This window comes from Marmota monax, unplaced genomic scaffold (assembly GCF_021218885.2).
Source record: "Marmota monax isolate L192 unplaced genomic scaffold, Marmota_monax_Labrador192_F-V1.1 WCK01_AAM20220418_F8-fsc00013, whole genome shotgun sequence".
Taxonomy (NCBI): Eukaryota; Metazoa; Chordata; class Mammalia; order Rodentia; family Sciuridae; genus Marmota; species Marmota monax.
Window position 1 is genome coordinate 10,059,063 of NW_026692202.1, and position 16,607 is coordinate 10,075,669.

General features: G+C 35.9%; 1 protein-coding gene across 7 annotated transcripts in view; it reads left to right on the top strand.

The window, feature by feature from the left end:
- The window catches only part of Usp45 (ubiquitin specific peptidase 45), an 81,379-nt gene that overhangs the window by 34,517 nt on the left and 30,255 nt on the right, over positions 1–16,607 (top strand). For 3 of the 7 annotated variants that reach the window (XR_009225797.1, XM_046430939.2, XM_046430967.2), the window contains exons 8-9: positions 567–697; positions 12,807–12,894. Coding sequence is in view for 2 of the 7 variants with exons in the window: in XM_046430939.2 (XP_046286895.1) it covers positions 567–697; positions 12,807–12,894 (219 nt within the window). In the remaining 5 variants the exon portion in view is untranslated. Of the gene's footprint in view, positions 1–566; positions 698–11,871; positions 12,007–12,806; positions 12,895–14,420; positions 14,507–16,607 lie in introns of those variants that run through there. The other 4 variants (XR_009225799.1, XR_009225798.1, XM_046430947.2 and 1 more) reach the window with 4 other exon arrangements.

A 16,607-nucleotide genomic window follows, 5' to 3' on the forward strand; every position in this document is an offset into this window, starting at 1 on the left:
TGATGAACCTTTATTTTTTATTTATTTGTATGCGGTGCTCGAACTCAGTGCCTCACACATTCTAGGCAAGTGCTCTGCCACTGAGCCTGAGCCCCAGCCCCAAACTTTGTTTTTCTGTAAAAGAGGAAGACGGTGTACTGATTTTTGTCACATAATTCCTCATTCCTTATTTTTTTACTAAAATATTTGGGGAAAAGAAGTGTATGGAGTTTTTGCTAGTAAATATAACTTATGATTATTTGTGGAAAAGTAAAAATACCAAGTAGATTAGTAGTTTTATTTATAGGAGAACCAGTTAAGGGGCAGTTAAAACAGCTAAGGATTAATGATTAAACTCAAGATTTATTAAATAAAGTGCAGCGGATATGAAAATAGTTGTTTTCCAAGGTAAAACATTTAATCCTATTTTCTATTTTTATATGTCCATTTTATAAAGGAATAACATTTCTTAACATACATTAGCCAATTTCATTGTTTTCATTTAAATAAAGTGTAACTCTTAGATTTTTAAAAATAATGTTTTAAAACTGTGTGTTTCTGACATAGAGTTGGTCATGTTTTTAAAGGATCCATTAGTGGTGGAACTTTCAAGCCCTGGACCGCTGACTTCAGCTTTGTTCCTGTTTCTTCACAGCATGAAGGAGACCGAAAAAGGACCACTTTCTCCTAAAATTCTTTTTAATCAGCTTTGTCAGAAGTGAGTGCATCTACCTTTTTAGTATAAATAATCCTGTTACAAAACATTAATGCCTTCATCACTTAACAGGAGTAGTTCCATTCTGTGACATTGCTATTATTGCCCAGACTATCATTATAAGGTACTGCCATTTGTGTAGTTATGCCTTTGTGCATTATGCAAATTATATTTCATAATACTCTGAAGAAGTGATTTTTTTTATCCTCATAAGTATAGAAGGAATTGGAGACTTTTAGAAATTAAGTTGCTAACCAAGTATGAGAGTGACAGTGCTGAAAGTGAAATAGAAGTCTATGTTGGCTCAATGTTTATCTTGTCTCAAGCCTCTGAGACAATACTGTAAAGTAAGAAAATCAAAGAATCCTAAAATCTAGAAAGTATTATAAAGGTAATCTAATCTAGTTTCTTTTTTGTGCGTGTATATGTTGAGTATCAAATCTAGGGCCTTGGTGCAATTTTGGCAAATTCTGCTACTGAATTATATTCCTACTCCCTGGCTTCCTCATTTTTAGAGATGAACTTTGAAGAAAATAGAGTGTAAGTGAATTTCTCAAACTATTATTACATATGTAAAAACAAAAATCCTTATGTGCCTGTAAATAAACACATTACCATGAAGGACTTGACTTAACATTAATGCAGTCATGCATTTCTTTATGTATGCATGATGTATTAAACATGGCCCCTGTCTTCATGGATCTCATAAGCTAGTCCAGTACACAATTACTGAAATATGAAAACAGAATTTCTTAAATGTGAATTTGTATTTTAAAATTTCAAACTAGTTATCTGTGCCATGATATTTCAAATGTAGTTTAGAATATAGAGAATTTAGTGTATGCTTCACTTGACTGACAAATGCTATTTCTTCAGAGTCTAGAGACCAAAAAACCTATCAGTGGCACACACCCGAAATCCCAGTGACTCAAGAAACTGAGGCAGGAGGATTTCAAGTTCGAGGCCAGCCTGAGCAACTTAGCAAGACCCTGTCTCAAAAATAAAAGAACTAGAAGTGTATCTTTGTGACAAAGTGTCCCTGAGTTCAATCCCCAGTGCTAAAAACAAAATAAAAATAAACAACTTGTCAAAGACTCAGAGAGATGGGTGGCTCAGAGAGTTCAATTTTTAGGTCATTGTATGCTTTAAAAATTCATTTTTGGTGCCAGAAATGTTTTGTTTTGTATTCTTTTTTTTTTGTTTTTTTTTTAAAGAGAGAGAGAATTTTTTGATATTTATTTTTCAGTTTTCAGTGGACACGACATCTTTATTCTTTTTATTTTTATGTGGTTCTGAGGATCGAACCCAGTGCCCCGTGCATGCCAGGCAAGCGCGTTACCGCTTGAGCCACATCCCCAACCCATTGTTTTGTATTCTTATACTGATTCTATAAAGATTCATAAAATAGAAAAGTTATTAAAATAATAGGTGCTCATAGATAAAAATTCACATTTCTCACCACCCTTATACCTCAGAAGTAACTGTTATAGGTTTAAATGAAATGCTTGAGACCAGACATGTTTTGGATTTTGGATTTTTTCAGTTTGGGAATAATTTCATATACATAATGAGATCTTCAGAAGAAAATGAAAGTCTAAATACTAAATTCATTTATGTTTCATATACACCTTATATATGTGTAGCCTGAAGGCAACTTTTTAAAATTTGTTCTGTTAGTTATACGTGACAGTAGAATGCATTTTGACACATCATACATAAATGGAGCAGAACTTCTCATTCTTCTGGTTGTACATGATGTAGAATTACACTGGTCGTGTAATCATGTATACACATAGGGTAATAATGTCTGATTTATTCTACTATCCTTTCTACTTCCATACCCCTACCCTTTCCTTCACTCCCCTCTATCTAATCCAGAATAATTATTTTTTTCCCTAGCCCCCCACCCATTGTGAATTAGCATCTGCATATCAGAGAAGACATTCAGCCTTTGGTTCTTTAGGATTGGCTGAAGGCAATTTTATACAGTATTTTTAAGTGTACCTACATTTTGACTGTGATGTGTCAGATGAGTTCAAGTGGGAAATTGTTTTTGGATGCTCAAGAACTTTTGGATTTTGGAGCAATTCTGATCTTGGAATTTCAGATTGGGGATGTTCAGATTGTATTATCTGTTTCTTGTATTTTCAAAAGTGATTATGCATACACAGATATACGTATGCCAATTATTTGCAACTTGCTTGTTTTGCAGATATGTTTTATACACCTTTCCATATTAGCACTTATAGACATAAGTTATTAGAGTATATATGTGTGTGGGTATCATATTAAACTCATGGGAGTACATCTGTGGAATAAATTTTTATGAGTACAATAACTTGATCAATATTATTTGAAAAATTTTAAACTGCATTTTCTTTTATGTTATTGTATTTATTACTTAAAAAAATTTTTTGTAGTTGTAGATGGACAATAATGCCTTTATTTTATTTCCTTACTTATTATGCAGTGCTGAGGATCGAACCCAGTGCCACATGTGCTAGGCAAGCATTCTACCACAGAGCTAAAGCTCCAGCCCTTATATTTACTTTTAAAAGATATATACTAAGAGCTGGACACAGTGGCACATACCTGTAATCCCAGCAAATTAATGAGTCCCTAAGCAACTCAGTGAGACCCTGTCTCTAAATAAAATACAAAAAAAAGGGCTGGGGATGTGGTTCAGCTGTTAGGTGCCCCTGAGTTCAATCCCTGGTACCCCACCCAAAAAAAAGTGATATACACTAAGAAAAATATTTTAAAAAAATCTGGCAAAGATTTAATCCATTTATGTATGGATATATTTCTGAATTCTGTTCTGTTTCATTGATCTGTATATCTTATCATTACCCTGAATTCTATACTGTCTTGAGTACTATAGTTTCATAGTAAGTTTTGAAATTGGATAATATGACTCTTCCAGTTTTGGTCTTCTTTTTTAACTATTCTAGCTCCTTTTTTTTTGGTATTGGGGAGTGAACCCAGGGGTGTTCTTTACCAATGAGCTATATTTCCAATCCTTTTTATTTATTTATTTGGGTACCAGGAATTGAACTCAGGGGCACTCCACCACTGAGCCATATCTCCAGGCCTATTTTGTGTTTTATTAGCCCTATTTTGTATTTTATTTAGAAACGGGGCCTCACTGAATTGCTTAGTATCTTGCTTTTGCTGAGGCTGGCTTTGAACTTGCTATCCTGCCTCAGCCTCCCAAACTGCTGGGATTACAGGTGTGTGCCACCAGGCCCAGTTTTATTGTTTATGTTGAGACAAGGTCTCACTAAGTTGCTCTGGGCATTGCTAAATTGCTTGTGAATTTATAATCCTCCTGCCTCAGCTTTCCCAGTCATTAGGATTATAGGCACGTACCATCATGCCTATATGAATTTTAGAATCAGGTTTGTCAATTGAGATCATATTGAATGTGTAGATCAATTTGGGGAGAATTGATAGCTAACCATACTGAATCTTCCAATGTATGATTTTATTTATTTATTTATTTTTGGTACCAGTGATTGAACCTAGGGCACTTGATCACCGACCCACATCCCCAGCCCTTTTTATTTTGAGATTGGGTCTCACTAAGTTGTTCAGGGCCTCACTAAATTGCTGAGGCTGGCTTTGAACTGTGATCTCCTGCCTCAACCTCCTGAGCCATTGGGATTACAGATGTGCACAACCACGCCCAGCATGATTTTATCTTTTTAGGTGTTTTGTTTGTTCATTTTTGGTGGTATTGGGAACTGAACTCAGGATGCTGTATCACTGGGCTGCATCTCCAGCCCTTTTTATTTTTTTATTTTGAGATAGGGTCTTGCTGAGTTGCTGAGACTGGCCTAAACTTGCCATCCTCCTGCCTCAGTCTTCTGAGTAGTTGGGGTTATAGGCATGCATCTTCAAGCCTGGCTCTTTTCAGTTGTTTAGGTCTGTAATTTTTCTTTTCAAGGTGTATAGTTTTCAGCATACAAATCTTGCATATATTTTGCCAGATTTGTCCTAAGTGTTTCATGCTTCTTGTGTTATTTACAATAGGTGTTTGTATATTAACCTTATTTCTTGCTCTTGCCCAACTCATTGGGTCTAGAAACTTCATGTAGATTGTTTTGAGATACCCTGTATAGACAATAACATCATTGGCCAATAATGATAGTTTTATTTCTTTTTTGCTACTTGTATCACTAGCAAGACTTCTGGTACAGTGTTGCCTTGTTCCTGATTATGGGTGAGAACATTCATTCTTTAACACTGTCACAATGGGCAAAAGGTGTGACTTATGTAGTCGAGGGGAGAAATGAAGAATGTCCTCGCGCTTCCCTTTTCAATGCTTTATTTACTCAAATCACTCAATATAATTTCACTGTATAGATTCTTACTCAAGAAAATGACAATCCTTAATGTTAGGCACTGCAATAGACATAATCAATTCATAGCAAACAATTCTAGATTGATTTTAAGCACTACAAACACTTAATCATGACATGCTCATTACAAGCATTCCATCTGCATGCTAAGCTCAAGTGTCAGATCGAAAGTCTCAAGCCTTATGCTCTAAGTCCAGCAGATGCACACTCACTCAGACTGTGGTGATCAGATCAGGAACCAAGGCAGGCTTTTCTTGGGGTGGAGCTGATGGCTGGCTGAGGAGGTGGTCATGGGGAGAAGTCCTTTTCTCACCAGAGTCAAGAGACTGCTATAGAGTTTGAGACCAGTGAGAAAACACAGGATCAGGCAGATGAGAAGAGTTGTGATGTCAGTCCAGGTCCTCATCAGGCTCTCAAGCTTGTGTGCATTGGTGTCGGCTGGCTGAATGTCTGTTCATTTGTTCCATCATTTATACTAAATTTTGGGGCTTCTGACCACCCTTTCAATTCCTATCAGCTGCTACTGCATTTCTCAGTGATGTCATTTACCCTGAGGTTAAAGCATCTGGTCTGGTGGTCCCCACCCTGATTTTCTTGCTTCTCGCTCTTATCTGGATGAGGGCAACATGCTAGAGACTTCATTCTGAGTTTATCAAGGTGGGGAGAAGTGACTTGTTTGTGCCTGAGGGCTATACTGGAGGGTGTACCTGATGAGACTGCAGGTTTCAAACTGGAGTTTTAAAATGGAGTTTCTTAGGCTAAGATCTAAAGCCATCCTTACAAACACATAAGAATAATCAATCATTGGGGCTGGGGATGTGGCTCAAGCAGTAGCGTGCTCGCCTGGCATGCGCGCAGTGCTGCGTTCAATCCTCAGCACCATATACAGATAAAGATGTTGTGTCCACCGAAAACTAAAAAATAAATATTAAATTCTCTCTTTATTTATTTATTTATTTTTTAATCAATCATTTCCTCCCAGCATGCTCATCTAGCATGCATGAAGCACTGGGTTCAATCCTCAGCACCACATAAAAATAAAGTTATTGTGCCTAGCTCTAACTAAAAAATAAATATTTAAAAAAATCAGTCATTCTAGGATTTCCCCCCCCCCCCTTGTACTGGGAATTGAACATGGAAGTACTTTGCCACTGAACTACATCCCCAGCCCTTTTACTTTTTAAAAAATTTTTGAGACAGGGTTTTGCTAAGTTGCTGAGGCTGGCTCAATTTCCTGTCCTCTTGCTTCAGCTTCCCAAGTGGATGGGATTATAGGTGTGTGCCACATAGGTTTTTGTAGATACCTTTTATCAGAATAAGTAAATTCCAATTTGTCCCCCCCCCCCAAGAGTTTGTGTCAAGAATGGGTGTTAGAGCTGGGATTGTGGCTTAGCGGTAGAGTGGTCACCTTGCATGTGTGAGGCGCTGGGATTGATCCTCAGCACCACAAAAAAATAAATAAATAAAATATTGTGTTCAACTATAACTAAAAATGTATATATGTGTATATATGTATTTTAAAAAAAGAATGGGTGGTAATTTTTTTCAAATGCTTTTTCTGCATCTACTGAAATAATGACTTTTTTTTGGTCTGTAGAAATAGTGAATTGTACTGATAAATGCTCTGAATAGCTTAACTGAAGTATATTTTACATAAAACATACTGCACATATTTAAAGTTAAGTTTTAACATATGTGCCCACATTACCACAACCACTATAAAGTATGTATTCATCAACCCCAAAAGTTTCCTTAGGCCCCCTTGGTAATCTCTTTGTTTGGATCTCCTCCCCTAAACTCTATCCCTGGATTATTGCTTATCTGTTTTGTTACTATAGATTAGTTTGCAATTTAATGAATTCTTTAAAAATGGAAACTAGAGTGTATATATATTTTTAATCTGGCTTCTTTCTCTTGGAATAATTATTTTGTGATTCATCCATGATATGTGTATATGTTGATTGACTTTTGAAAGTTGGACCAATATCATGAAGTTTCGGTTATGTTGGTGATTAGCAGACACTTGAACCACTTTTGAAGAGTGCTACTTGGAAATAAGTTCTTCAACTTACTACTTCTTCTTCTCTTTTTTTAATAACTATTATTTTGAAATAATTTTAAATTCACAAGAAGTTACAAAATAGTTCAGAGTTTCCATGTACCCTCTTTCCAGCTCCACCTGTGATAATGTTTCACAATACATTGTCAAAACTAGAAAATGGATATTCACACAATATTGACCACTCTGATACAGATCTATTGCACCACGTTTTACATGAATTCTTTCTTAAAAGATTCAGAGATGTTGTAAAGTGATTCTGTTTTTCCATTCTCACCCATGCCTGTCTTTGCTTCCTATACTACTTCATTTTGCTAACTAGTGTTATGTGCTGAGCTTTTGGTTCTGGGGCTGGGAGAAAAAAATTGTCCATGAGGAAATGTAATCAACTGGACAAGATGTATGCTTGAACAGCATTACTCAGAAGACACTTGATCCTAATTTTTGTAATCTTCTGTGTGCCACATAATCTCAATATAGGATAAAAGTACTGTACTCTGGGTATGTTCTCCAGTTTTTGTTTTTGTTTTGTCCTACTGGGATCAAACCCAGGGCATTGTATGTGTTAGACTAGCACTCTACCACTGAGGTACATCCCCAGCCCATCTTAGTGTTATTTTCTAATTACTATTTCACTCTTCATCTGTGTTTAGCTTAGTATTATAATTTTTGTATTTTATATCAATGGTTTTATTTTATTTCTAGTATTATTAAATTTATTATTATTATTTTTTTCTAATTTTGCTTAAAATTTGGTTCTAATGGCATTTACGCCTCTCCACAACATATTGTAATGTTTTTGGACAGTTTTATAAAATTTATTTGCTTTATGCAAACTTATTCTAATTGTTGATTTTTTAAAAAAAATTAGTTTGGGATATAATCTTTTGAACTTATCCATCAGAGTGGAAATAATGTCTGTACAAAACCAAATGTTTGTTACTATAACTTCTGCATCACAATTAAAATTCAAACAGTTTTTTAAAAACAGTCAGCTCAATCAAAACCCACTACTTCAGAATCAGTAGCTTCTTTGAAGCCACCATAACTCTTAAATATAGTTAAGACTTGAATGCAGAAATTTGGTTGGTTGGAAAGCTAATTTAACTTCCAACTTGCTCAAATAGAATTACAAAAAGGCAAAATTGTGTGTTTTTACAAAGTTACAGTCCCCTGGAATCACCAACACTGGACCGCTGTTAAGAGTATTAGAGTCCTGAGATAATAAGGAATCCAGGCATCCTTTAAACAGTCTTCTGTTGCCCTTTCTTCCCAGTCAGCGATTTGTGGGTATGTGGGATGACACCATCACCAGCAATTATAGCCTTGATGAGAGAGTCCAACTCTTCATCTCCACAAATAGCAAGTTGCAAGTGACCATGGGTGATATGTTTTATGTTTATGTCTTCTGTTGCATTTCCTGCCAATTCAAGTACCTCTGTGGTGAGGTACTCCAGGATGGCTGCCGTAGTCCATGGCTGGTTGTCCTAGATTTCAGGGAACTGCAAACCAGCTCTCTGAGGGATCGGGAAACTGCCTTTGTCTTGGCCTTGTCGGAGTCCTTCCCAGTCTTACCACCAGCCATCTGGAATTCTGCTGAAGCTCAGACAAGCAAGGCAGAGAAAAATGCAAGAAAAGGCTAGTCAGACACAAAGTGAGATCCCACCACCTACTCCTTCGTGGCACCACAATTCAAACTGCCTGATCTTTTTTTTTAACATTAGATTTCTTCTTGTGTTTAATTGGTTTGTAGGCTCACTTAGAGTAAATTTTTTTTTAATTTGTTCATCCTCCCTGTCTTTGTCCCTCCTACTTTGTTTCTCCACTCCTCCCTGCCTCTTCTGTCCCTGGCATTGCCTTCCCTTTCTCCTTCATACTTCCTCCTCTCTCTGCCGAATAATTTAAAATTTATATTTGGCCTCAACCTAGCCCTCCAAGGTGGATTTGGAGATCCAGTCTCTTCATGGTTCCAAGTTATGGTGTTGCCATGGTTTTGGGGATTTGACAGAGCCCGGGCAAGGCTAGTCTCAGCTTCAGGTTCTAAGGCAGTTGCTGTGTTCTGTTGTAGCCTTAGGCTATATTTGCTGAAGGGAAGACCAGCTATCCTTAAACAATGAGCCTGGCTCTTGTGTTTGTCAAGAAACCATTCTCTTTACCCTTCAGGGCTGAACTCTTTCTAGTCCAACATATCTGTTTCTTCCTGTACCTATTTTATGTTTGTGTTCCATTTCTTTGCTCTGTGGGATTTACTTTGTATTGTATATCCTTTTTTTTAAAAAATATATATATATATATAATTTTTGTTGTAGATGGACACAATACCTTTATTTTATTTGTTTATTTTTATGTGGTGCCAGGGATCGAACCCAGTGCCTCACACATGCTAGGCAAGTGCTCTACCACTGAGCCATAACCCTGGCCCCTGTACCCTACTTTTTTGTGTGTGTGATAGTTTTCTCTTTTATATTTTGTCAGTATGTTTGTAGTAGAGGCAATTTCTGGATTATTATTATTTTGGTGAGGGGGTGCTAGGGATTAACTCAAGGCCACTCGACCACTGAGTCACATCCCCAGCCCTATATTTTTGTATATTATTTAGAAATGAGTCTACACTGAGTTGTTTAGCATCTTGCTTTTTACTGAGGCTGGTTTTGAACTCATGATCTTCCTGTCTCAGCCTCTTGAGCCGCTGGGATTACAGGCGTGTGCTATCGTGCCTGGCTATAATTTTATTTTTTAATATACATATATTTTTTTTTAGTTGTAGATGGACACAATACTTTTTATTTATTTATTTATTTATTTTATATGGTGCTGAGGATAGAACCCAGCACCTTGCATGTGCTAGGTGAGTGCTTTACCACTGAGCCACAACCTTAGCCTGCAATTTCTGGATTATGAATTAACTGATTCATCATTACTTAGTAGACATCTCTACAAATTCTCTTGTTCTAATTTTTTCTTTTTCTTGGTAGTTTCCTATTTCATGCTTGTACATAAATTTTCTTATTACATCTTAAGGTTTTTTTAAAAAAATTATATCTATCTATCTATATCTATCCATCCATCCATCCATCCATCCATCCATCCATCTTTTTGCAGTACTAGGGATTGGACCCAGACCACCGCACCTGGTAAATTGAGCTCTACTATGGAATTATATCCCTAGCCCTTTTTTATTTTGAGACAAGGTCTCACTCAGTTGCAAAGGCTAATCTTAAACTTGTGATTCTCCTTGACTCAGCCTCCCAGGTAGGTAGGAATATGGATGTGTGCTGTCATGCCTGACAGCTGAAGGTTTTTGTTTTTTTTTAAGTCCTCTGTTCTTTCACATAGTAGTGCCTTTAGTAAGTCACATTTATTGTGAGTATTCCCCTTATTTTGAATAAATTATATATCTTTATCCATTTGATTTTTCTTTTTAGTCTTTAACGATCTCTTTATGTTAAGTAGCTCATGTAGATTGCATCAAATATTCTGTAAATAGTAGTAAGATTTTTTTTTCAGTTTTAGGTAAAAGAAAAAACTACATTTATTAAATTGTCTTCATTGGTTTATTTAGAAGGCAGTAAGTAGTTTGTGTGTGGTTGAGATGGAGCTACAGGTAGTGTGTTTGTCAGCTTTTCGTTGATGTGACCAAAATACCTAACACAAACAACTTCAAGAAGGTGCAATTTGTTTTGAACTGGCCACTGTAGTACATGCTTATAATCCCAGATAATCAGTAGGCTGAGGCAGGAATATCGAAAGTTTGAAGCTAACCTTGGCAAATAAGCAAGGCCTTCAACAACTTAGTAAGACCTTTCTCAAATAAAAAGCGCTGGGGATATAGCTACGTGGAAACACCTCTGAGTTCAAACCCCAGTACAAAAAAAAAGAAAAGAAAAGAAAATTTTGCTTTCAGCGATTTTTGTTCATGGTCAGTTGACTCCATTGCTTGGGGCCTGAGGTGAGATGGAACATCATGGTGGAAGGGTGTAGGGGAGGAAAGCTGTCCGCTTATGGCAGTTGGGAAGAGAGAGAGTGTGTGTGAAGAAGGGGGCCCAGGTCAAGATATAGTCCCCAAAGGGTATACCCCTGTGGCTGTTTCCTCCAACTGTACCTCACCTGCCTTTAGTTTCCATCTCCTTCTTGTAGTCCCTTTAAATTATTAATTTATCAAATTAATTAATCCACTGATGAGGTTAGAGACCTCATTATTCAGTCACTTCCAAAGCTCCACTTCTGGACATTGCTGCACTGGGGACCAAGTCATTAATATATGAGCTTTTGGGGGACATTTCAGATCTAAACCATAACAGGCAGAGCCATTGTTGAGGCTTTCTTTGTTCAGGAATAATTTACTATCTATGTATATTCTTTGAAAGCCACAAGCTGCCCCCTCATTCTACTCAACACCTGGTGAAGGTCCCCAAAGGATTCCACTCCTAGTCATTTTCCATTTCACTGACCTTCCTTCATATCTACAGCGTAAGTGTAGTGTAATGCAGTTTCTGCTTCTCACAGTGCCAGCCATGAAGGCCCAAGTAAGGTTGGAATTTGTGTCCATCTTGGTTTCTATCCTTATCTCCTGCCATCCACCGCATTCAGAAAGGGAAGCCTACCAGGGTAGTTAATGAAAGTGTTTTCAACATCATGATGTTATTTGCTGGTACTTAGCAAAAGAGTAACTATTAGAAAGTTATTGAAGTGTTTCTTCTTACAGACTAGATTCACTAGCAGTTGAATTCACTTTTTTTTTTTTTTTTTGCAATCAGGGACTCACATTAGTGTATTATTAGGATGGATACTTATCATGAGATAATGAGGAATGATGCTTAAAATACTAGACTCAGAATCAGAAGACCTGGTTTGATGTCAGTGTTTCTTAGCTTGTTCTTCAGTTTTCTCAGGTATACAATGCAATTTATATTTATTGTAAGTTCCTTAACAGTGTTATTGTATTATGAAATGGTATATATTATAATGAAATTGTGCTTAAATTTGTCTTGTATGAGCATAAAGATATTGCTTTGTTGTATTTGACAGAATTAGTTTTCTATCTTAGAACACATTCTAGATTTAGTATTGTTTGCATTTAAGACAAATGTTCATTTTATCATTGGGATTTATCATAAACTATTTTTTAGAGTTACTCAAATCAACTAAATATTTGCTGGGGATATCTCCATGAATAGAACCTGATCTTTTTATTTAATTAATTACATAAGAAGTATAATATATTCACGAGAGATCAGTTTATAAGTCCTGTATTTTAATATAAACACTCTTGTTTTTTCTTTTAATGTTTTAATATAGATAAATCACAATGGCTTCGGTTTGAATGCTGTTTTTGTTTGAATAACCTTGCAAATTATTTAAATAATCCTGAACCCTCATGTATATGTTGGAAAAAAAATACATCTCAACAAGTTGTTTGGAAATTATATGATTTAAATATGTAAAATTCCTAGTACTATACTTGGACTTTTTTAGTAGTAGCTTAATAAGTGATAGCCATTTTGTTCTGGTTGCATTTAACTGTTCATCCTAAGTGGAACAGGAATCACATTTTGTCTTTCTGCTTTGTTGAAAAAAATAGCAAATTGAATCATTGACTCATTATTTCGAAGAGATTTTAAATAAGAATAACATTGTTGATGAACCATGGAATGATTATTCTTTTTTTTTTTTCTTTTTGTTTTTAAATCAGGGCACCTAGATTTAAAGGTTTTCAACAACAAGACAGTCAGGAGCTTCTTCATTATTTGCTGGATGCTGTGAGGACAGAAGAAACAAAGGTCAGGTTCCTTAATGTTATCACATATTGCCTTTTTTTATTTTTAAAATTGTTTTTCTTTATTCTAATTAGTTATATATGACAGTAGAGTACATTTATGTACTTTGATATGTCATACATAAATGGAGTATAATTTCTCATTTTTCTGATTGTACATGTTGTATAATCACATTGGTCATGCAGTCATATGTGTACATAAACTAATAATGTCTGTTTCATTCTACTATTCTTCCTATCCCCATACGAAATTTCTCCCCTCTATCTAAAGTAACTATTCTTCCTGAGGGCTCATCCTCTTATTGTGAATTAGCATCTGCATATCAGAGAAAACATTTGGCCTTTGGTTTTTTTGGGATTGGCTTATTTTGCTTAGCATGATATTCTCCAACTCTGTCCATTCACCAGCAAATGTCATAATTTCATTCTTCTTTATGGCTGAGTAATATTCCATTGTGTATATGTGTGTGTGTGTGTGTGTGTGTGTGTGTGTGTGTGTGTGTGTGTATATATATATATCACATTTTTTAATTCATTCATCTGTTGAAGGGCACCTAGGTTGGTTCCATAGTTTAGCTATTGTAAGTTGAGCTGCTATAAACATTGACGTGGCTGCATCACTATAATATGCTAATGTTAAGTCCTTGGGTATAAACCTAGAATTGGAATAGCTGGGTAAAATGGGGTTCCATTCCAAGTTTTCTGAGGAATCTCCATGCTGCTTTCCATAGTGGTAGCACCAATTTGCATTCCCACCAGAAAAATGTGAGTGTACCCTTTTCTGCACATCCTAACCAACATTTATTGTTGTTTGTATTCTTGATAATTGGCATTCTGACTGGAGTGAGATGTAATCTTTGAGTAGTTTTGATTTGCATTTCTCTAATTGCAAGAAATATTGAACATTTTTTTCATATATTATTGATTGATTGTATTTCTTCTTCTGTGAAGTGTCTGTCCAGTTCCTTAGCCCATTTATTGATTGGGTTATTTGGGTTTTTTTGGTGTTGAGTTTTTTGAGTTCTTTATATATCCTGGTGTGTATATATATATATCTGAGGTGTACATGGTAAAGATTTTTCTCCCATTCTGAAGGTGTTCTCTTCACATTATTGATTGTTTCCTTTGAAAAGAAGCTTTTAATTTAAATTCATCCCATTTATTGATTCTTTTTTAAAAAAATATTTTATTTTTAGTTGTAGATAGACACAGTACCTTTTATTTTTTTAATTTGTGTGGTGCCGAGAATCGAACCCAGTGTCTCACACATGCTAGGCAAGTGCTCTACCACTGAGCTATAGCCCCAGGCCGTTGATTGATTCTTGATTTTACTTTTTGTGCTTTAGGAATCTTGTTAGGGAAGTCAGATCCTAAGCCAACATGGTAAAGATTTGGGCCTTTTTTCTTCTATTAGGCACAGGGTCTGTGGTCTAGTGCTTAAATCTTTGATCCACTTTGAGTTTAGTTTCATGCAGGGTGAGAGATAGGATTTCAATTTCATTTTTTTTCTTCTTCTTTTTTTTTTTTTTTAGTTGTAGATGGACACAAAGACTTTATTTTATTTATTCATTTTTATGTGATGCTGAGGATTGAATCCAGGGCCTCACATGTGCTAGGTGAGTATTCTACCACTGAACCACAATCACAGCCCTCGATTTCATTTTGTTTCATGTGGATTTCCAAGTTTCCCAGCACATTTATTGAATAGCCTATCTTTTCTCCAGTGAATGTTTTTGGTGCTTTTGCCTAGTATAAGATAACTGTATTTATGTGGGTTTGTCTCTGTGTCTTCTATTGTGTAGCAGTGGTCTACGTGTCTGTTTTGGTGCCAATACCATGCTGCTTTTGTTACTATTGCTCTAAAGTATAGTTTAAGGCCTGGTATTGTGGTCCCTCTTGCTTCACCCTTCTTGCTAAGGATTGCTTTGGCTAGTCTGGGTCTTTTATTTTCTCAAATGAATTTAATGATTGCCTTTTCTTGTTCTATGAAGAATGTCATTGGGATTTTAATAGGAATTGCATTAAATCTGTATAACGCATATTGCCATATGGCCATTTTGACAATATTAATTCTGCCTATCCAGAAGCATGGGAGGTCTTTCCATCTTCTAAAGTCTTTTTCAGTTTCTTTCTTTAGTGTCTGTAGTTTTCATTGTAGAGGTCTTTCACCTCTTTTGTTAGATTGAGTCTCAAGTTTTTTTTTTTTTTTTAAGCTATTGTGAATGGGGTAGTTTTGCTAATTCCTCTTTTAGTAGCTTCATCACTGATGATGAAACATGTTTGATTTATGGGTGTTGATTTTATAACCTATTACTTTGCTAAATTCATTTATGAGTTTTAGAAGTTTTCTGGTGAAATTTTTTGGTTCTTATAAATATTGAATCATGTCATTGGCAAATAGTGATGGTTTGCATTCTTTTCCTATTCATGTCTCTTTAATTTCTTTTTCCTGTCTGATTGCTCTGGTTAGAGTTTTCAAGGATGATGTTGATAGAAATAGTGAAAGAGGGCATCCTTGTCTTGTTCCAGTTTTATTGCATATTATCTTTAAGAACAGGATACACACTGAAAACTGGTTTCTACTATAATTTTAAAATACAGTGAGGGCAGAGGATGTAGGTCAGTCAGAGCTATTGTCTTGTATGCATAAAGCCCTGGGTTTAATCCCCAGCACTGTAAAATAAATATAGTGAAAAGTAATTGATTTTTTAAAATTCTGTATTTTCTTTTTTCCTCCTTTCTCCTGTTAAGATTATTTTATTCTTTCATAGTTCTACTATCCTGTATTAGTTCATGCCCTTTGGTTGTAAATAAAGCAATTCAAACTAAAAGAAAAGAGAATCTTAGCTGGGAATGGTGGCATGTGCCTGTAGTATAGCTTATTCAGGAAGCTAAAGCAGGGGCATGGCTTGAGTCTGGGAGTTCAGCGCAGCCTAGGTAACATAGTGAAACCCTGTCTAAAAAAAAAGCAGGAGGGGGGGGTCTTAAAAATCCATGCCAAAGAAGATATAGCTGAGTGATGTAGAGACAGGAAATTTATCAGGAATCTAGGAAGTATTTAAATTATTTCACTAGTTTCTTTGGCTCTGTAGATTTTCTTTATTTTTTAGACTGAATTATTTCTATGTTTCTGTGTCTGAATGATAGCACATAATCATAATTTGCATGCTACAGTTCAACATATATTAAAAACTAAACTGAGCTGGGATTGTGGCTCAGTGACAGAGCGCTTGCCTGGCATATATATGTGAGGCACTGGGTTCGATCCTCAGCACCACATAAAAATAAATAAACAAAATAAAGATATTGTTCCCATGTATAACTAAAAATGTATTAAAAACAAACAAATAAACAAACAAAAAAACCTAAACTAAACTTGCCGCAGCCCAGCTGGCTGGGCAAAATAACCGTGTGTGTGTGTGTGTGTGTGTGTGTGTGTGTGTGTGTGTGTGTGTGACGAATGACTTATGTAGATCAATACAGCAGGAGTGGAAGCCGTTTATTGTAGGACAACAGAGGTATTTATACATTCCACACAGCTTATCTAATTAACATAAACTAGATACAGCAGCCAACCAATAAGGAATCTCCACACTTAATGGCTCGCTGGCATTACTTCACAAACCACTCCCTCTGGCAAAATGCCAGGCGCCATCCAGACTTGTTTACAGACTCTAACATTTGCTAGGCGCCATCCTGACTTGTTTACAGATTCTA